Genomic DNA, 23,626 nt, shown 5'->3' with positions numbered 1-23,626 from the left:
CCTCTTGCATGGAAATAAATGCAGTTCAATTTATCAGTCCTACCTCTTTCTCTGCTTTGTTCCTGCCTGCCCTGGCTGTTTGACTTGCGCCTTTTCCCAACTGTACCTGTCTCAGATTGATCTCTTTCCTCACTATTTCCCTGGGTCCCCCCAACCCCTACTAATTTAAATCCTCCTGAGCAACTCTAGCAAATCTCCCTGCCAGTATATTAGTCCAATTCAGGTGCAATCTGCCTTCTTATAGAGGTCACCTCTACTCCAGAAGAGATTCCAATGATCCAAAAATGTGAACCCTTCACCCTGCAGTAGTTCTTTCTCACCCATCCATAACATCTCCAACAAAAAATTTAGTCCCAAATGGAATGAGACTCAATATTTTTAATAGCTCACATTCAGGGACAGTTATAAACAATTATCATGACATTAATTACTATAGTCAAGTTTCTGTCATGAACTTAATGGACAACTAACCCTGCCAATCCACAAATTTAATGAAACTTATGGAGGCCGATAGTAAGATGTGCTTGCAGAAGGCTTTTGGCAAAGTAGCAGAGAACGTCCAGAAATTTGAGATGATTCATAATTTTTGAGATATCTATTCCTTGCCACAAGTTACCTTAATAAGTGTTTCATTCACATGCTGATTTTTGTTCAAAAAATTTCAGCTGCTTGTCAAGCTCTGGCATGATCAGTAAATGCTTCAATGTTTAACAGCTGCAGAATCTTAGAACTCATACAGCAGCTACTAGGAGCTATAGAAAATTTCATACCAACTATAAGTTTGAACCGAGGCTGTAACCAGGTCTGCAAAGAACCCAAAGTGAGCACTGGTGAGCAAATTATTGCTTCATAGCACTAACAACTTCTATCATTACATTGCTGATGACGGAATGTAGTAATTGACTGGATTGAACCATTTTTAATTTAGAACACAGTTTGAAGCTGTGCAAATGCAGTATTTTTAAAAATTTTCTCAATAGTCTGACTTGTATCTGGAATCAATCAGATGGACTGCAAACAGTCCTTGCTGGTCCTGTGCATTTCTATTAATTTCTAACCATCAATCTGTGGAAAAAGCAATTACAATTACTGAAGGTTAAAAACTCCACAATATTGGTGAAGTTCAACTGTGCAAGAGGATGCCTTTCCCTTTGCTATGAATAAATTTACAAGGCAGTACTTGGATAGATGACAGCCTAGTGGCATTATTGCTGGACCCTAATCCAGAGACCTAGGTAACTTTCTGGGAATGCAGGTTCAAATCCTGTCACAGCAGATGGTGGAATTTGAATTCAATAAAAAGTCTGAATTTAAGAGTCTATTGATGACCATGAATCCATTGTCGATTGTCAGGAAAGACTCATCTAGTTCACTAATATCCTTTGATGAAAGGAAACTGCCAGCCCTACCCGGTCTGGCCTACATGTGACTACTGACCCACAACAAAATTGTTGACTCTTGGCTGCTTTCTGGCATTTAGGGATGGCCAATAAATGCTGATGTAGCCAGTGATGCCTGCACCCTGTGAATGAATGCATTTTTTAAAAACTGTAGCTTTAGGATTGCTGTCGATAGCAAAATGCCGTATTCACATCAATACAATTTGATTTGATTCCTTCAAGAGTTAAAATTTCTCCCAATTATCACTAAAGCTGCCTGGCATTGTATTCTAATTTAAGCTGAGTTTATTTGATGTGAAAAGAGTTACAAAATCACTTGAAATGTTCTTGCAATATCCTTTTTTTTGTCAAAAGCCTAGTTTCCACAGTTTGTAAAATGCCATTTTAACAGCTCTCTTATCACAAGTACAAGGTTGCGGTTTCTAACCACTGCAAAGCACATCACTTCATCACAATGTCAGCTCAGTTAAGTGAACTGAGATACTCAACTGAGATTGCACCCATCTATACTAATGGTTCAAGCAAACATTAAAAATCTAATTATATTACTTGAAGACATCCAAATATTCTTCCCTCAGCCAATTCAGATCATGCTGTGTCTGTGTGAAGTAGCTGCTTCATGTATTTCTTGCATCAGAGGCGCAGCGGTTCATGTATTTGCCAGTGAAATTGTCCAGCCTTTGCAGATTTATGACTGCTCTTCAGCAATATCCTGGGAGCACAATTCCAAATAGGTTGGGGTATTTTTTCACATTATAATATCATAAATAATTTTCAGCAAAAGTAGAACAAACCAGAGTATAGAATTTGTTCCTTTAAGTAACATCTGGAATTAAATTAAATATTAATAGTTAAAAGACTTTCAGTGCAATTCGTTGAAAACAAATCTATCAATTTATTTTGATCACTTTCTCCTTCTACATCTACAATTAACAACTGCGCTTTAGCATAGCTGTAGAACAAATTTGTTTTTCTTATTAAATTTTGTTATTAGGTTGTATGAGGTCCTTACCAATGTCAATTTTGTGTACAGGTATCAAAGTTGGGGACATAGCCAAAGAGAATGTAAAACTGAGGAATCAAGGGCATTTCATGATGAAATCTAGCAAGACTACACAAAACACAAGCGAAAGAATAATTTGTAGAGACTAAATAGAGTAAAAGAAATTCTGTTGGTTGAGTTGACATAATGCTTCTGATACATTTGGGTGAATAGAGCAATATAGGTCTATGCTCATTTTCAGCTTTACAAATCCAAGGTGACCTTGAATTCTGACAATATAACTACTATTTTTAAACAAATTTAAAATAACTTGTGTTAGTTTAATTTGGAGTCATGTAAACTGATGTCCATGAATCAACCACCCCCCACCACACGTACAAAAAGTTTACACCATTAAATCCGGCTCATTTATCCTGATACCAGAACTGTAGACCAAGTTTATTTTAGTTGCGAAACTCAGAGAGACAAACAGCTAGATTTAGTGATGCAAATTCCAGAAGTTGTTGATAGATACCTTCATCCAAGATTCTGAACTAAAACAGACTCATCTCAAATACTACTTAAATTTCAGAATCGTTTCCAACCATCTCAAAATAGGACAAATTGTATTTAGACTTACCAATAGGCAATGCATAATCATGTGTCACCTTACAACAATCTACATTACACTGCAGTTTCCTTTCCAGACTATATCTATTAATTTGTCCAGATATTTCTTGTTATTAATCTCCTTTATATTATATTAAATAACTTTTAATTATTAGATTTTAATTACAACTAGAATTATGCTCTTCTATGTTAATAGGCAATATGGTGAGAAATCTCTAATCAACTGCTGGAAAAGTTAGTCATTTCGCCCTCGACCTTCCAACATCACAGATGACATTTATTTTCTGTTCTGTCAAGCCAATGCTAATGAGTTAATTGACCTTTCATTGCAAGAATATTTAATATCTCCAAAACCTGAAATATGAAACTTTTCAATGTGAGACTTATCCACTAACCAGTACAGTCCACTCATTGACAAATCCATGCCAACATTTAGTCATGTTCTTTGAGCAAAGACATATATTTTAACATTGTTTGCTGGACTTTAGTGTGTGAAAATTGACAACCATATTTTGCTACAACAATAATTAAAACACTTCAAAACAGGTTCAGTTAGATCAGTTAGGATTAGGGTGAGATGGACAGCAGGTTTGCAATGCAGAGTAATGCCAGCAGCATGGGTTCACTTCCAACACTAGCTAAGGTTACCATGAAGTGACTCTCCTTCTCAATCTCTCCCCTTGGCTGAGAAGTGGTGATTCTCAGGTTAAACTACCACCAGTCATCTCTTGAACGAGACAGTATGGTGTGGTGTGGTGATGCTTTGGCAACTTTATCTTATTTTAAAACACTTCAGAAGTATTTGCTTGGTTTATATTGCTTTAGGATTTCCCAAGGTCATGCAAAACATTTTATAATTGTGAGTTCCTTAATTCCCAATTGCCTCAAAGAAATTGCAACAGGTCCATGAGGTTTGACTTATTTGCAAAAATCAGGCTTACTCATCACTTGAGAGAAGAATCCTGAGATGGAGAGTGATCTAAATCCTTTTGTGCATGAATCACGAAGGGTTAGTATGCGGATATGGCAAGTAATTACAAAAGTTTATAGAATGCTATTTCTCTTGAGTAAAAATAAATAAAAAGGTAGGACGGTTATGCTTTGCTTATACACGGCCATGGTGAGACAATACCTGGAATATTCTGCACAGTATTGGTAAATTTATTTAAGGGGAAGATGTAAATGCGTTGGAGGCAGTTCAGAATGTCAGGAATGAGTGGGTTGTCTAATGAGGAAATCTTGGACAGGCTAAGGTTGAATCTGTCAGAGCTCAGAAGAGTAAGAACAGACTGAAAGAGTCAGAGTCATACAGATGAACAGCATGGAAACAGACCCTTTGGTCCATGGTCGAGACAGGTGCAAAGTAGTCATAATAGAGTCATAGAGATGTACAGCATGCAAACAGTCCATCCATGCCGACCAGATATCCCAACCCAATCTAGTCCCACCTGCTAGCACCCAGCCCATATCCCTCCAAACCCCTCCTATTCATTTACCCATCCAAACGCTTCTTAAATGTTGCAATTGTACCAGCCTCAAGGTCTTGACACAGTAGATGCAGAAAGGATGTTTCCTCTTATGAGAGAATTCAAAACTAAGGGTCACTGTTTTAACTCAGGCGTTGCCCATTTAAAACAGACGAGGAAAAGTTTTTTTTTCCTCTTAGCGTCATGAGTCTTTGGAAAACTCTTCCTGACGAGTTAGCAACAGAAAAGTCCATGAATATTTTTAAAGGCAGAGTTCAACATGGTATCTATGTATTGTGAGCATGTTCTCCTTCTACACCTCCTATTCACTATTGCACTTTCCACACATTTGTAAAGCGCATTTGTTGTTTCTTTTTTATGTAATGCTCTCTTTAGGTTGTGTATAGTTCTTGTCTTCCTGGCCATGATTCTGACTCAGATTGACAGCTGTACAGTAAAAGGAACTGAAGTCTTAGTCCCTCTCCATTGGATTTGAAAATTTATCTTCTGGTCACTTTGTATCAAGATGGGGTGAAAGATTATTGGGAAAGGCAGAAATGTGGATGTGGTTACAAGCATGGCTAACTTGTTAAAAGAGTCCAAGCACAGGTATTTGCCATAAGCAAGTGCCATGACTGGATTTCCTCACAGCGGAGTGCGAGGTATTCCAGATTTCTAAGCAAAACAGAGGTCTAACATGCAAGATATGAATTTAAATGGGTGGAGGAATAAAGAAAGACACTTCACAAAAAGTATCAACACAGGTTATAGGGCCATTAAAAAACAAAGCAGAAAGTTATTTTGAGATATATGGAACTGAAAATGAGAAGTTATGCTCAATCTGTATTAAACTTTCTTAGACTGCACTGTGAAGTACAGTGTGCAGTTTTCATTATATTATGAAAAGAATATTGAAGGACTGAAAGGGATTCAAAGTAGATTTACAAGGGTGACACAGAAAATGAGGTTATGCGTACCAAAGAATAAAAGGTATTTAAAATTATGATAGGTTTGGAGCAATTAGATAAAAGAAAATGATTGCCCTTGTGGCACAAGACAAACCAGTTACTAATGTAAAATAATCCCAAAGGTATAAAGTACAGAACTGAAAAGCAATGTCTTCACTCAGGAGTTCTCAGAGTGGGGAGGGCTGCAGGGAGTGTCTCCTGATGAAGGGCTTATGCTCAAAACATCGATTCTCCTGTTGCTCGGATGCTGCCTGACCTGCTGTGCTTTTCCAGCAGCACAATCTTGACTGCAGGGAATGGTAAATAGCATAATTCAGAGGAAGCTGGATAAACAGGAGACAGAAAGGAACAGTATTCTGTTTATAGTTACATGATGAAAGATGGGGTATGAGGCTCAGGTGGAGCATATGTGCTCTCATGGACTACTAACACTATTTATGATATGGAGGTGCTGGTGTTGGACTGGGGAAGACAAAGTTAAAAATCACAAAACCAGGTTATGGCCCAACAGGTTTATTTGTAAGTATAAACTTTTGGAGTGCTGCTCCTTCATCAGGCACCTGATGAAACAGCAGCACTCTGAAAGCTTATAATTCCAAATAAACCTGTTGGACTATAACCTGGTGTTGTGTGATTTTTAACATTATTTTTGGCAAGAAGAAGTTCTTCTTAGTGTTACCGTTACACTGTGAGATGCGTGATCTATATATATTTTAATTTTTTAAAGAACTTAGATTTTGAACTAGTGGCATGTGGGTTTTGGTCTGTGTGAGAGAGGTGGCTTAATGATAAACTTGAGTCGTCCCTGGAGTGATAATGGGAATGTGTTTCCATTGGGAGTTTTTTTTTAAGTGAACAGAGTAAATATTGAGAACCATTTGCCTGCTTTATATTTAGAAGTATCAGTATTTGATTTGAGAAATATCTATAACTTGGAAAGTTTCCTTCTTCAGCATGCAGAGGTTCTGGTAGGAGTTAGATGCATAAAACATAGATTTGCCTGAAAAACAAATGGCTTAGAATCATTAAATAGGTTACTACAGTATAAGGATCTTAGTTTCAAACTTCCAGACGAGAGTATTTGGTTATAATGAAGGGGTTACTCAAATTTAAGTCCAAACTCAGTTTGGGACTAATCAAGGAAGAGGCTACCAAACTTTCAAGTGTGGAAATTGAAAAAAAACAGTTAAGTTATAAATGTAATAGACAATGGGTCAACCTGTAGCATGCAGACCGTAGCAGTTGAAGAAGTCAGCTTACCGCCATCTTCTCAAGCCTCTGTGGGCAGGGAATAAATGCTAACTGGCTAGTGATGCCCACGTCCCACGAATTAATAAAGTAAGCAAATATAAAGTGATGGTGTTGGTATAGGTAGGATTATACTTTTACAGTGTTTTGAAATCTTTCAAATTGTGTTATATGTAAACACCATGGTTTATTCTATATTTCGCTATGTGTAATACATTTACGTTTTATAGTTGGACCTGCATTGTGTGCTTGTATTTCAGTGAAAGATTATCTCATTAAATTAAGAACACAAAATATGATCTACCAAACCATATTTCAGTCTTAGATTTGACTTATTCAGTAATAACACAACTGGGATTATAAGAACCATTTCCAGCTCTGGTCTTAACCTGCTCCAGACAGCTTGCAATCTGGAATGTATGATGCACCATGGCAACAAGGCAGATTCAGTTGTGCTGACTATACGGTTAAAGCATTACAGGTAGATTAATGTGGCACAGAACATTCCTCAGTTTTGTCTGAAACATCCTGAAATTAAGTTAATGCACAAGAGGGTTGCATGGACCATGCACTCAGTACATATTTAAGTATTTCCTTTTGAATTTAGGAACTGTATCGCTGCTCATAAAAGGCATCAACAGAAAATAATTATCTTTATGTGTCAATATTATAGTGAAATGAGGAAAAAAACTTGTATTTACACTCAAATGTAAATGAACACAAAAAGAGGAGAAACAAAAACAAACAAAATACCTGGTTTGCAAACAAAAGCTATTAGAAATCTCAAACATGCTCAATCCTAAAGCTATGGAATGAATTGAGATTCAAGTTGGGGATGGATTTGCATAGGATTAGAGCATTAAGGAATATAAAAAGACAGTTGAATGGATTCAAGGTATAAGATCAGTCAGTATTTAACTGAATGGCGCAATGCAGTTAAATGGCCTGTGTCACATGTGTATACTCCTCAGCTTCAAACTTCATATATTCTCTACAACAAAGGCTGTCTATATCTACCATGATTAACATCATCCAACAAGATCTTGCCTCAGGCTTGGCCTAATAAGTGAAGGAGATTTGTCCCACACAAATGTAAGACAATAACCATCTCAACGAGAGAGAATCCAATCATCTTTCCTTGCCATTCAATGCCATTAACATCACTGATTCCCCCATCATTAACATTCTGGGATAACCCATGACCAGAAATGTAATTAAATAAGTTTTTGGCTACAAGACCAGGTGAGAAACTTGGAATTCTCCGCTACATTGACGACTGCGTCGGTGCCACATTGTGCACCCATGAGGAGGTTGAGCAGTTCATCAACTTCAACACATTCCATCCTGACCTTAAATTTACCTGGACCATCTCTGACCCCTCCCTCCCCTTCTTGGACCTCTCCATCTCCATTAATGACGACCGACTTGACACTGACTTTTTTTTTTACAAACCCACCGACCCCTACAGCTACCTGGATTACACCTCTTCCCACCCTACCTCCTGCAAAAATGTCATCCCGTATTTGCAAAAATGCAATTCCTTCGCTGCATCTGCTCCCAGAACACACCAGATGGCCTCCTTCTGTAGAGATCGCAATTTCCCTTCCCACATGGTTGAAGATTCCCTCCAACGCATCTCGTCCACATCCCGCATCTCCGCCCTCAAACCCCACACCTCCAACCATAACAAGGACAGAACCCCCCCGGGTCTTCACCTTCTACCCTACCAACCTTCGCATTAACCGCATCATCCACTGACATTTCCGCCCACCTGCAAACGGACCCCACCAGAGATATATTTCCCTCTCCACCCCTATCCGCTTTCTGCAAAGACCATTCCGTCGGTGACTAACTGGTCAGGTCCACGTCCCCCCAACAACCCACCCTCCCATCCTGGCACCCTCCCCTGCCACCACAGGAGTTGCAAATCCTGCACCCACACCTCCTCCCTCACCTCCATCCAAGGCCTCAAAGGAGCCTTCCACATCCAAAGTTTTACCTGCACATCCACCAATGTCAGTTATTGTACCCGTTGCTCCCAATGCATTCTCCTCTACAGTGGGGAGATTGGACGCCTCCTCGTACAGTGCTTCAGGGAACATCTCCAGGACACCCGCACCAATCAACGCCATGGCCCAACATTTCAACTCCCCCTCCCACTCTGCTAAGGACATGCAGGTCCTGGGCCTCCTCCACTGCCGCTCCCTCACCACCCGACGCCTGGAGGAAGAATGCCTCATCTTCCGCCTCGGAACACTTCAACCCCAGGGCATCAATGTGGACTTCACCAGTTTCCTCATTTCCCTTCCCCCCCCACCTTACCCCAGTTCCGACCTTGCAGCTCAGCACTGTCCTCATAACCTGTCCTACCTGCCAATCTCCCTTCCCACCTATCCACTCCACCCTACCACCCCCCCCCCCCCCCCCCCAAAAATTCCATTTCTCTCTCCACCCTGGAGGCTCCCTGCCTCCATTCCTGAAGAAGGGCTTTTGCCCAATAAGTCTATCTTCCTGCTCCTCGTATGCTGCCTGACCTGCTGTGCTTTTCCAGCACTAATCTAATCTAAACTCTGGTTTCCAGCATCTGCAGTCCTCACTTTTGCCTAACACATGGGCTCCAGCAGTCCAAGAATGGTGCTTTCTATCATTTTCACAACGGGCAATAGATGTTGGTCCTGCCAAAGAAGTACATAAACAATGAATGAAATCAACATCTTGCAGTGAAAGCTAAAGTGTGCCTTGTCCATCTTCAAATTTGCTTGTTTTTTTGTTTACTTGAACAGGCTCCCAATTTCCATTTCTTCTTAAACTTCATCAGATCCAAACTTCTGCTGAGACTATACTACTCTTTACAAAGTTAAAACACACCTGGACTAACAAAAGAAAGTTAAACACACATCTAACACTTTTTATTGTTAGCCTACCTTGACTCCCTGAATCCCAATGTCACAAGATAAAAATCTTACTTTTTTAAATGCTTCATAGCTGGATTCATCAACCATTGTCATCCCCTTCGGTTCTATATCTCCTCTTTGTTCCTCCAACACAAGCCTTTTAAGTACATCTCTCCCTTATTAGTGGCTGTCATGTCTTTAGCCATCTATTCTCCCAGCTTCTCCACTTTGAGTTACCTTATTTAAACTCACATCTGACTAAACTTTGGAATCCCATTCTCATATCTATATTTTGCTTTTATAGTCACTCATTTTCTCCTGTATGAAATATGTGGAGACATTTGTCCACATTGAGGAGAATATATAAATGGAAGTTATAATTATCAAGTTCACATTGCTTAAACAGTAACAGAAAATTTATAAAGCAGAACTAGCAAAGCTGAGCAGCATTACCAAGTATAAAAGAATAGAATGCAAAGAGACAGGGTGCCTAGGGTGCTAGATGGCAAATCATGCTAGGAGAGGTTACTGAAATTCTAAAGCCCAATCTACACTTAAAGCATTGCCAGCTTTGCCAAATTTCACCCAAACAAATCATAAGATTTAAGCTTCAAAAGAATAATATTTAACTTGAAATGTTAACTCTGTCTCTCACGTTGACTAGTCTGAGCAGCTACTATTTGTATTTGTCAATTTCCCGCAACTGCAATATTTCACTAATAAGATTCTTTGTCAACCAATGTTTCTAGTTTGTTTTGTTTTTATAGCTACAGTTTTGAAGTGTAACACATTGCTCCTATTTTTGATTACTCACCCTCACATAGGGCATACAGAAAATTATCCCTTCACCTGTGCCTAATACTTTGGCTGACAGTTGTTTTCTTGAGTAATATATACACAGACTTCCATGCTTCACTCAGACCTATCCATTGATTGGAGTGAAACTCCATTCATATTTTATTCCCCGTCAAATTCTTTGCAGCTTGAACATGAAGTATGCACAATTAGAAAAGATTAATCCATTAATAGACTTCAGCAAGATCAACATTTGCGTAACTTGTTCACCAAACACTCATTTTGGGTTTTTTTAATTCAGAGGGAGCCAGCAGGTAAACTCAAAACATAAACCAATCTATTTCTGCAAGTTCCATTGAACTTTGCAGTATAAAAGGTTCAAACTAAGCCTATTCACAAAAAAGAACAACATAGGAGAGATAGTATTCACAAGCTGCAAATTCAATACATTTGCTTGGACATAGGACTTGCATTGACTATCACACATTCTTAAATAATTATATATACATGGCGCTACTTGGGGCTGGTGCAAATATCTATGTTTACTCAGTACATAAAAATAGCATGGAATCTACTCCTAAATGTACAACACATAAAAATCACCTACAGTTCAATTCTAATCCTACACCACCAGCTCTACTAATTCATCTAAACTCCCATCCTACATTCTCAACATATTACAAACTCTCCACTCTATACATTGAGATATACATTTGATACACAACCTGACATGCCCCAAAGCATTCAGATCCTTCTATTTTGTACAAAGTATTAATCCAGGATTGCACCAAAATTTAACATGACTCCACAATGTACATTATCATTGTAATGCTGTAAACAAAGATCAATGTACATTATAAGTTCACAAATTTCACATACTGGTATGAAGTAGGAAACACTGTCTTTTATGTTCTTGATACTATGACTTGTGCTCCAATAAGAACAGCAATCTTAAGCAATAACAGAGGTGCATCAGATACCATGCTGTAGACATCAATCTGATGACTAATGCAGTTATTATTAACCTGGCTTTATAGGGAGGGGCAATTGCTGCAGCAAAAAGCACCTATCCACAGAGTGCAAGATCCAATGTTTCTCTATGTAAAGCCCGTGTCTAGACTCAGAAGCAGCATATGGTTAACACATCAACTTAATAGGCACTTCTACCTCATTACTCAGTTCACTGCTGCCCACCTATCATAATTTCAATGCTTGGAAACCATACTCAGCAACGTTATATTTCTTGACATAAGCATTGTTAATGCAATCATTCATTTTGTTCAGTGGCCGTGGAATGCAAGGGGTATGCCACTTCATTACACAGATCGTAACAAGAACCATTAAACAATAAGGTTATAAGAAAGAGAGCTAAACTGTACAAGGGATTTAAAGCAAAAATTGCATTTATATGGTTCTTTTCATAATCATGGCAGGTTTCAACCTCATTATAGCCAATGAAGTGTTTCTGACAAACAATCACAATTTTAATGTAGAAAAACAAAGCAATCAGTTTGTACACACAAACATCTAATGACAAAATAATCTGTTTTTAATAAAGTTGGTTGTGGACTAAATATTGGCCAGGAAACTATTAGAAAACTACAATGCTCTTCTTCAAATAGTGTTATGGATCTTCTATGTTCACCTGAGATTACAGATGGGACTTGGTTTAATGTCTCAGCTGAAAGACAACATTTTTGGCAAGAGTCCTCCCTCAATTTTACACTGAAATTCAACGAAAATCGTGTATTCAAGGGCTTTCGAGTGGGATTTTAACTCTCAGTTTTCAGACTATGAAGTTAACAATGACCATCAGCTGACACTTGAAACAGGGTTCAATCTAAAACAACGGACTCACAAGAGCAAGATCAAAAATTGCACCGAATTACATCAAGCAGACACTATGACACCACACAACAATCACCAAGCAGGAACGTTCCCTCCCAGTCAGGGAACGCTTCAGCAGTCAGGGACATTTGATCTCGGACCTTTGGGTAGCCATTCTCCAAAGCGGACTTCGGACAGGCAACAAAGCACAGTGGCTGAGCACAGGTGCACGCACACACATACACCTCCCAAACTCTCACCCTCTCATGGCTTATCACATTCATAGTTTATCAAGCTTGCACACATGCAAACACACACTTCATCACGTGCACTCAGCCATGCACACTCACTCTGTCTCTCCTGCACCTGCATGCGCACACAAATTTATGGCATGAATTTGTATTTGCAGAAACGTTTTATTTTGCTCAAAAAATGCAGAACCAGCAAGCAATCAATGCAGGCAGTGAATCCAAATAATATTTGTAATTCCATTTTGGAAATAGAACCAGTCGGAATCAAGGTTGGTCTGACTCACACACCTTTAAGGCCTTGTCTGAACTGAGATGTCACTTTTTGTTATAAAACCTTAAATTATCTTGAGAATATGACTTAAAAGTAGTTCTGTGATTTACATACTAAAGAACCAAAACCAGCAGATCTATTCTAAAAGATGAAAGACTTAACAATCTAGGTTTGTTCAATGCATCATCGTATCACTGTAATCTTTTGCTATACATTCTGTGTCTTATGGTCCTGTTTCACAATCACCTAAAACAGCAACATTTCAAAACCAATGCTTCCAAATAAACCTGTTAGATTATAACCTGGTGTTGTATGATCTTTAACTCAGTAATATTAGGTTCATTCATACCAATACACCACTGGAAAAAAATGATTTAACATTGTCAACAATTCAATTAACTAAATCAAGCTGCCACTACTAGCATTATCATGGTGAAAAGCTTAAAACAATCAGCATTGGGGGGATTTAAGGAAAAATTCTTTTACCCATTGGATGGTGGGAATCTGGAATATACTGCCTGGGAGTGGAGAAAAGGCAGGAAAGTCAGAATCTTTAAAGTGTACTTGGATGAGTACTTGAAATGTAATGATATTAAATAGTACTGGCCAAGTGCTGGCAGGTGGGATTCGTGCAGATAGGTCTGCACAGACTTGATGCAAACAGTCAAGAGTGTGGTGCTGGAAAAGCACAACAGGTCAGGCAGCATTCAAGGGGCAGGAAATAGACGTTTTGGGCAAAAGCGCTTCATCATGCTGCCTGACCTGCTGTGCTTTTCCAGTACCACACTCTTGACTCTAATTTCCAGCATCTGCAGTACTCACTTTCGCCCGATGGGCTAAAGGGCCTCTTCTATGCTGTGGGGCTATGAAACTGAAAATCAAGGGCTTACAATGAAAAACTCAGCAATCTGAGATACTGCAATACAACTATGAATAGGAGATCTTACAAACAACATTGTCATTTGTTTAGTGGAGCAGTGGGTGGCGTGTGTACCTCTGAAGCTATAACTCCAGACTCAAGTACCACTCCAGGATATAATGGTCAAGGAAAGGTGTATCCAAAATACTGACAACCAGGTTAAGGATCAATTTTAAATCCTCCCAACTTAAGCCCATGGCAGGTGATAAGAGTGGAAGAGATACCGAGTCAATCATTTAATGGAAAGAAAATTTAAACTTGGTCTATGTTGACTGGGTTGGTGCCAAGAGCAAGGAGTTCAATCACCGTTTCCGTTGGGATGGGTGTGGGACCTGCCTCCTTTATCCTCCGTGTGGTGGAGGTCCTGGTGCAGTAGTTTGGACTTGACTTCAAGCAGACAACTAAAAAAACTACAACTTGTTTGTCTTCCTCATTCACAAAAGACATCCAGTTATCCAGAAGTTAATTTAGCAACCAGGAACTGCAATCCTATTGTATGATTACTGAGCAAACAACAACTATAGCCAATTAAATACTTAGCAAAGCCTCTTTATTAACTCTTAACCATTTTAAAATATTCTTTTCAACCTCCAACCTCTGTTCTTGTGATACTTTTATTTAATGCACAACCCAAACATCAGCATCAGTATTTTTTAAAGGAAGGAAAATATTGTCCGAGCGGGACACAGATGCAAAATGTGAAGTATTACTGTGGAGACCAGCCTCATAGAACCTTTTACTGTGCAAGAATAATAACTAAAAGAGCAAAGTAAGTCAACACTGATACTACAGACTAGCTTATTTGTGCAAAAGTCTTCCGCCATGGGCATTTCCACTCAAAATCTTCTAACTCAGAAAGGCAAACAAGTAGCACTTCCACCTCCCCAAATCAGTTCAAGACCCCACCATGAATACAAACCTTAGTCTCAGGTGCAGTTTTGCCCTCTCGTCCTGAGCTTTCAGTTTGGTTTAATTGGCAGACTTCTCATTTCTTAGCCCTGAGCACAAGACTTCCTTTGCTGTCTCTCCCCATTTCACTGAAAAGCTACCCCACCCTTTGACCAATTTGCACTAACATCTTGTGACTCACTGTTATATTTTTTTCTAACATCTCTATGCAGCACCTTAAGATGTACTTTAAAGTTAATGGTGCTGTGTAAGTGTTGCTTTTGAGAAGAGAATCCTTACACTTTTTAACCAATAGAACAGAAACAAATTATCCATCATTGATCTCATTTACCTTGTCTGCTTTAGGAACCCCCACCCAGTGTCCTAAACAACAATTGCCGATACTCCCAAGACAGATTGTTCAGTTACCTTCTTGCCGTTTGTGGGAACTTACTGTTGCAGACTGACTGCTGGGTTTCTCAACATTTGAACAGTGGATTACAGTCCAACACTTAGCATTTTTTATTTAACCTGTTTTTCAAATCAACCTTTTTATAGATGAACCTCTGGAGCTGGTGGGACTTTAACCTGGCCTGACAGTCCAGGGTAGGGACACTACCAGTGTGCCACAAAAGGGTCCTTAAAGTGCCTTTGGACACCCTCTTTGAGGTTTTGAGAAATACTATAGAAATATGTTATTTTCTCATTTGCCACTGATTGAGTTCACAGTGTTCAGTTGGCTATTTCAGATTTAACAACAGAACTGAAAATGTGTTGCTGGAAAAGCGCAGCAGGTCACACAGCATCAAAGGAGCAGGAGAATCGACATTTCGGGCATAAGCCCTTCTTCAGGAATGAGGAGAGTGTGCCAAGCAGGCTAAGATAAAAGGTAGGGAGGAGGGACTTGGGGGAGGGGTGTTGGAAATGCGATAGATGGAAGGAGGTTAAGGTGAGGGCGATAGGCCGGAGTGAGGGTGGGGACGGAGAGATCAGGAAGAAGATTGCAGGTTAGGAAGGTGGTGCTGAGTTCGAGGGTTGGGACTGAGACAAGGTGGGGGGAGGGGAAATGAGGGAACTGGAGAAATCGGAGTTCATTCCTTGTGGTTGGAGGGTTCCTAGGCGGAAGATGAGGCGCTCTTCCTCCAGTCGTCATGCTGCTATGGTCTAGCGATGGAGGAGTCCAAGGACCTGCATGTCCTTGGTGGAGTGGGAGGGGAAGTTGAAGTGTTGAGCCACGGGGTTGTTGGGTTGGTTGGTCCAGATATCCCAGAGGTTTTCTCTGAAACGTTCCGCAAGTAGGCGGCCTGTCTCCCCAATATAGAGGAGGCCACATCAGGTGCAGCGGATGCAGTAAATGATGTGTGTGGAGGTGCAGGTGAATTTGTGGCGGATATGGAAGGATCCCTTGGGGCCTTGGAGGGAAGTAAGGGGGGAGGTGTGGGCGCAAATTTTGCATTTCCTGCGGTTGCAGAGGAAGGTGCAGGAGTGGAGGTTGGGTTGGTGGGGGGTGTGGACCTGACAAGGGAGTCACGGAGGGAGTGGTCTTTTTGGAACGCTGATAGGGGAGGGGAGGGAAATATATCCCTGGTGATGGGGTCCATTTGGAGGTGGCGGAAATGACGACAGATGATATGATGTATATGGAGGTTTGAGGGGTGGTAGGTGAGGACCAGTGGGGTTCTGTCCTGGTGGTGATTGGAGGGGCGGGGCTCAAAGGCGGAGGAGCGGTAAGTGGAGGAGATGTGGTGGAGAGCATCGTCGATCACATCTGGGGAGAAATTGCTGTCTTTGAAGAAGGAGGCCATCTGGGTTGTTCGGTATTGGAACTGGTCCTCCTGGGAGCAGATGCGGCGGAGACGAAGGAATTGGGAATATGGGATGGCGTTTTTACAGGGGTCAGGGTGGGAGGAGGTATAGTCTAGGTAGCTGTGGGAGTCGGTCAGTTTATAGTAAATGTCCGTGTTGATTTGGTCACCCAAGATAGAAATGGAGAGGTCTGAGACAGTCCAGGTAAATTTGAGGTCGGGGTGGAAGGTGTTGGTAAAGTGGATGAACTCATCTTCTCGCTCCTCCGCCCTTGAGCCCCGCCCCTCAAATCACCACCAGGACAGAACCCCACTGGTCCTCACCTACCACCCCACCAACCTCCATATACATCATATCATCTGTCGTCATTTCTGCCACCTCCAAACAGACCCCATCACCAGGGATATATTTCCCTCCCCTCCCCTATCAGCGTTCCAAAAAGACCACGCCCTTGTCAGGTCCACACCCCCCCACCAACCCAACCTCCACTCCCGGCACCTTCCCCTGCAACCGCAGGAAATGCAAAACTTGTGCCCACACCTCCCCCCTTACTTCCCTCCAAGGCCCCAAGGGATCCTTCCATATCCGCCACAAATTCACCTGCACCTCCACACACATCATTTATTGCATCCGCTGCACCCGATGTGGCCTCCTCTATATTAGGGAGACAGGCCGCCTACTTGCGGAACGTTTCAGAGAACACCTCTGGGACACCCGAACCAACCAACCCAACCATCCCGTGGCTCAATACTTCAACTCCCCCCTCCCACTTCATCAAGGACATGCAGGTCCTTGGACTCCTCCATCGCCAGACCATAGCAACACGACGGCTGGAGGAAGAACACCTCATCTTTCGCTTAGGAATCCTCCAACCACAAGGGATGAACTCCGATTTCTCCAGTTTCCTCATTTCCCCTCCCCCCCACCTTGTCTCAGTCCCAGCCCTCAAACTCAGCACCACCTTCCTAACCTGCAATTTTCTTCCTGACCTCTCCGCCCCCACCCTCACTCCGGCCTGTCACCCTCACCTTAACCTCCTTCCATCTATCGTATTTCCAACGCCCCTCCCCCAAGTCCCTCCTCCCTACCTTTTATCTTAGCCTGCTTGCACACTCTCCTCATTCCTGAAGAAGGGCTCATGCCCGAAATGTCGATTCTCCTGCTCCTTGGATGCTGTGTGACCTGCTGCGCTTTTCCAGCAACACATTTTCAGCTCTGATCTCCAGCATCTGCAGTCCTCACTTTCTCCTATAACAACAGAACTGGACTCCAAAAGTAATTTAATAGCTGTGAAATATTTCAGAGCACAAATACAATATCTCTCACCAATCAGATCAGAATAAAAGCATAATCTTACTCGTTACAATTTTACCAAGACCAACAGAGCATTTCCAGGTAGTCAAATCCAGTCTTAGAAATATTGGAGAAATATCTGATCTAGTTTCATGCAGAATATTCACAGTAACATTATGTTCTTCACCTCTGCTAATATATTCCACTCTTCTTATTCTTACCATTTCTACACAGTGACTGGCAGTATTTCCACATAATTGTGCAAGAAAGTGGTTAATTTTCATTTTGCAACTTTCAAACCACAACAGCAAAACTTTGCACCAGACCTAAATAAGAGTACTAGCATCAACCAGCTGAATGCCCTCTGGAATTTCTTATACAGCCTGTTAAAATGCCTATAGCCTAGATATTAAATGCTGCACAAAAATCTGGGATGTACATAAGCCTCAAATACTAGGACCTCTGCCAAAGATTTTGAACTAAAGGTAAAGAGAGGAACTAAATGTCACAGCACATAACCAGCATCAATCTGTTTCCTTTGATACAAGATAAAACCTTCCTCCTTTGGGTGTTCTAGAATTTTGTTGATTGCAATGACTTAGTTGTTTGAAAGTGACAGAAGATTCTGCAAAAGATAGATGGAAGACAAACCATGAGATTTGAAATTGTACACTGAACAAACAGATGCAGAAACAGTAATGGACTTAGGGCAAGAATAAAACAGGTCATTGAATATGCACATATTTGGATGATCTAGCAATGAGGCACTATAGTCGGCTCATTACAAACAAAATAAGGATGATAGTTGACTCAGTAGGCAATTAGATACAAAGCATGGTTGACAGAAGAAAACCAAACTGTTTAGTAGATATAAGCAAGTATGATAAATTTTCAGTGGGTAATGCACAGGTAGAACTTGAAGAGGCATTGTTTCAGTAATCATTGTACATATTGAAATAATAAATCTTCTTTCACTTAACCTTTCATTGTCTCAGAACATCTCAAAAGGTGATTCAAATGAAATGTTCTTCTGCTATGCATTTACTACTGAATTGACAATTTGGACATAATGAGCCTAGTTAATTGTATTACTTTATAAAAGCAATGTTGACTGAGGCATAAATGTTGACTGGGACACCAGTAAATTCCACTGGTTTTCTTCAAGTTGGTCCATTTATCATTTGCTTTGTTCCGATTCTAAGTCTCATCTAAAAGGCTGACCCTCAGGCTTATAAGGGACTTGAACACATAGCCAACGATCTCAGAAGCAAGAGTGCTACAATTACACCAATGCCAGTTAGAGCAGAAGTTGCAACCACAGTGACTGAACCTACTAAAAGTTTATTTACAGGACATACACAAAGGAAATGGGTGGATCTGATTTTTTGTATTCTAGGATATTAAAGGAAGTAGCTAGAGATAGCGGATGCATCAATAGCAATCTTCCAATAATCCTTGGAACGTCCCAGAGGTTTGGAAAACTGCTAATTTTAACATCCTTATTGAAAAAGGGATAGAAAATAAGTAACTATAGGCCAGTCAGCTTAATACCTATCACTCAGAACATGTTAATATGTTTAAAAAAATATAATGACAGAGCATTTAGAAACACATTATAATCAAACAGAGTCAGCATGATGCCATGAAGGGAATTCATGTCTGATAAAATAATTACTGTTTTGTTCAGAAGGTAACGCATACGATAGATAAAGGAAGACTCAAACCATGTTCAAATGGGATAAGCAGTCATTGTTTTTACCCATAAGGATACTTCATAAGAACACATGGTATTGGGGTTAATATCTTAGCATGGATACGGGTGCAGCCTCCAAGGGGGTGTCATATCACATCTGAATAGGTTAAGTTAAAAATATCTGTTAGCATGGCTAACTAATAGAAGACAGATAAGGGATAGGAGCATTTTCAGATAGCAATCTTAGGAGTGGGCAAGATGTTGACACAATACTCCAGCTGAGGTTGAACTATTCAAGTTCCATTAAGGTTCAGTATGATTTGCTTTTACACTCTTCACTCTTTTTTGTATAAAGCTAAGGATTCCACATCTTTAACTATCATCTCCACTTGGCACATCAGCTTCAAACTGTAAAGCTCTCTATTCTCAAACCCACTTTAAAATTGTGCCCATTATATTTTGCCCTCCAAGGCCCCAGCCCAAGACAGCTCTTGAGGCCCGGTGGTTTGTGACCCTGCCTCTAACTCAGAATTTCGGTTCAAATCCTATTGCATAACCTGATGGCCAAGGAAGGTGCTTTCGTAATGCAAACAGGAGAGATTCAACGGCGACGCTCCTATTTCTTGCATGCTGCCCAATCTGCTGCGCTTTTCCAGTGCCACACCTTTCGACTCTGACTCTCTAGCATCAGCAGTCCTCACTTTCTCCTGGGAGAAATTCCTAGTTAACTATGTGACAGAAGAACAACTTAGACTCCCTGAATGAACTGTAACACACCACCAGAACCCAAAAATACACTGAGGCCAACTGTGATGGCCCTCATGCCATAATGGCTGAGATTCATAATAAACAATAATAAACAATTCTTAAACTTAACCTCCCTTTCATTCTCCATTTGTCCAAAATTTAAAGAACAGAATAAAAGCCAGATATGTGGGTGAGCCATCTCAAATACTCAGGGCTAGAATGCACTGCAATTCAATTACACTCAGAGCGCAATTCAAGAAATAACACTGCATCCGCAAAGCGTCTGCAAAATTAGAGAGTGTACAGTACAGATAAGCCATCAATAAGCTCACAGCTAGTTTTACTAAAATTCTGGCAAATGCTAATTACTGCTGCAGAATTACATTTTTAAAGGCTGTTAGAAAAACATAAGCAGAGTAGAAGGTGTCTAAACAATACAGATTATAAATATGGAAGCAAGCATATTTTCATAATGAACAAGATGAACAAAGGCAGAAGACAAAGGCTTAGAAATATACAGAAGAGTGACAGGGGTAAAAGAGGCACATAACTGGAAACAAATCAAAATGTAGAGAAAACCAAGCAAAATTGACAACATCAGTTGTGAAAAACAAACAACGAAAGACATAGAACACATAAGTCACATTTAGCATCCTTACAAAAACATCAATCCATCTTTAAAGGCAACCCTAATTATTGACGATTGAAGTCCAGTTTTGGAGTCCAATATGTTCTGCTCACATCCAGCAGGATTTAATTACATTAATATTAACAATGACCACATGCAAAAAAAAAATCTATTTCACTCAAGCAAGCACAGTGTGATTCTCTATTAGCATGCTTCTTCACTGAAAATCATGCAAAGTTACGTATTACTGTTGGAAAATGATGAATGATAGAGAACCTGTTCGTTGTCCTTTGATACTGGATTTATTGTTTTCTAATTTCCATAACTGACATTTTAGTTTTCGCCTACAAAGTGATTATCCAGAATCTTTCACAATTAGGAAAATTTCATTCACAACCTGCATAACACAAACACAAAATAATATCTGTCCACTACACCTTATAAAGTCACATCAATAAAAGAGATTGTTACCCACAAAGGTAGGCTTGAAATAAACGAGTAAGGCTGAGGGGTGACCTTATAGAGATTTATAAGATCCTGAGGGGACATAGGTAAGGTGAATAGTAAAAGTCTTTTCCTTAGGACGAGTGAATTCAAAACTAAGGGGCATATTTTTAAGGTGAAAGGGGAAAAATATAAAATGGGCCTGAGGGGCAACATTTTCACAGAGAGGTGGATCATGTGTGGAAAGAACTACCAGAGGAAGTGGTAAATAGAGTTTGAGAAACTGGTTGGCTTGAACAAGTTACACCAAAAGGGTCTGTTTACATGCTGTATAACTCTATAAACTAAATTTAACATTAGTAATAATTGCGAAAAAAAACCTGACTAGATTTCTAAGAGCCAAATTATGGGATTTCACAGTCTGACTTTGCACATGATCTATAACTTGGATGACTACCTGGTATAAGAAAACATCAATTCTTTTTTCTAAAACAAACAAGCCAAATACCTCTTCAGATTCCTATATCACATCATTCAGGGTAACAAAAATACAGAATGTACTTCATAAATTGGGTACATTTTTAATATTTTGCTATTCAAAAATTCTATGAATATTATCTTTAAAACCTATCAATTTTCTTTGCTTGCTGTGTTAATAGAAATACTATATGGTGAAGAGGAGTAATTGGGGAATTAAGTCAGAAAAAATGTGACCAGGTCAACTATTATTACAGCACTGATAGAGCATCAAGAGATAAATCAATAAATCTGAGAGAGTCCAAGCTAAAATCTGAATTAGGAGCAATCCCTGGTTAACAAAGCAGTGAAGTTGATAGTAGTTATGCTGATGTTACACCGTCCAGCAATGCAGTGGTCCAGGCAAAACAAAAACATTCTCATTTCTCCAAATGTCAAATGCTAATAATCAGGAAAAGTCAATGGAAGTTTACATGGTATCAATTATTCTACTAGTCATCAACATTATCTCATTAAACACAAGTTCCATTGTCCTCACTGTACATTATACAATTTAATGCAAAATCCTGTGTTCCTATTGCTCATCGACTCAAATTTTGTAAAATTTTCCATGTCCTTGATATAAGCTGAAATGTCGATTTGAAACAAATTTGAACAGCCTGGGTGCCACACCAATTGAAAGACAGACAGACAGACATACAATATGGATAGGTTCTTCATTTAAATTGAAGCTTAGCTCCATATGGAGGCTCATGGTTCAAGTGCGTGCCTGAAAACTATTGTGGCCAGCTACGAATTGGCTCACAGCCCAAGCTAATTGCAGTCCTGGAATCAATATGGATTTCCCTTTTCAGCTTTGTTACTCATGTTTCTTTAACTCTTACTGTGTATAATCTCCACTCAACAGGTCACTTCTTTCTGATCGCTGAAAATTTGACTTCTTCTACAAAGAGCTGGAGACCATAGCTCCTGGTATTTAAAAATTGTTTATAAAGTTCCAAATTAATTGCACAAAGGAGCACAGGAAACTCTTTGGATAACATGAAATCATCAAAAAGGAAGGGGAGAGCAAGGCAGAGGTCAGGAAATGAGTATGCAGAATAGATTGTTTGAGGGGACTGGTGGCTAGTGATATCACTCAATTGGAATAGAAAAACAATTTGCAAAATCAAGTTACATAGATACTTCAAATCATAATTTGTTACTACATTAGGCAAGTACTACACAGAATCGAGTGAAAATCCCACATTAAAATTTTAAAATTGGGGTTTTTTTAGATAAATAATGAAAGGCTTAGACAAGCAAGCTGATGGCGTTTCTGTTGAATAAGTGGATTAGTAACCATTATTAAGAGCAGACTGAAAAGAATTGAGCCCAATATTGGGAGCACATATACGAAAAGAGACATTGAGCTGTACAGCACAGAAACAGACCCTTTGGTCCAACTCATTCATGCTGACTAGATATCCGAAATTAAACTAGTTCCATTTACCAGCATTTGGCCCATATCCCTCTAAATTCTTTCTATTCATGTATCCATCCAGATGCCTTTTAAATGTTGTAATTGTACCAGCCTCTACCACCACCTCTGACAGCTCATTCCATACATGCACCTACCGCTGCGTGAAAATGTTGTTCCTTAGGTACCAAGTACAGCAACCGCTCTGCCCCGGATCGTAAGGAAGTACAGAAGGTTGTGAGTACAGCCCAAACCAACACGGAAGCCAACCTCCCATACATAAACTCCACTTACACTTCTCATTGCTATGAAAAGGCTGCCAACATCAAAGATCCAGCACACCCTGGCAATGATCTTCCATCAGGCAGAAGACTCAGAAGCTTGAACACATGTACCAGCAGCTTCAGGAACAGCTTCTCCCCAGCCGTTAGACTGATGAATGGACCCCCCTGCCTCAAATAATAATGATGTTGCTTACATCCTGTGCAATGTAACCTGTGTGCCTCTAAATATTTTTTTAACATCCTATGATCTGTACAT

General features: G+C 40.0%; 1 protein-coding gene across 3 annotated transcripts in view; it reads right to left on the bottom strand.

Annotated features, from left to right (window-relative positions):
• LOC132827187 (paxillin-like) overlaps positions 1–23,626 on the bottom strand; it is a 161,671-nt gene that overhangs the window by 50,524 nt on the left and 87,521 nt on the right. Inside the window, exon 1 of one of the 3 annotated variants that reach the window (XM_060843767.1) lies at positions 17,434–17,539. The exons of 1 other annotated variant lie outside the window; for it this stretch is intronic. In XM_060843767.1, the coding sequence (XP_060699750.1) occupies positions 17,434–17,485 (52 nt within the window). In that variant the 5' untranslated portion in view covers positions 17,486–17,539. Of the gene's footprint in view, positions 1–17,433; positions 17,540–23,626 lie in introns of those variants that run through there. One more of the 3 variants, XM_060843766.1, reaches the window with a different exon arrangement.

Source organism: Hemiscyllium ocellatum, chromosome 24 (assembly GCF_020745735.1).
Source record: "Hemiscyllium ocellatum isolate sHemOce1 chromosome 24, sHemOce1.pat.X.cur, whole genome shotgun sequence".
NCBI lineage: Eukaryota > Metazoa > Chordata > Chondrichthyes > Orectolobiformes > Hemiscylliidae > Hemiscyllium > Hemiscyllium ocellatum.
The sequence above is the reverse complement of the archived record's forward strand: the minus strand, read 5'-3'. Positions and strand labels throughout refer to the sequence as shown.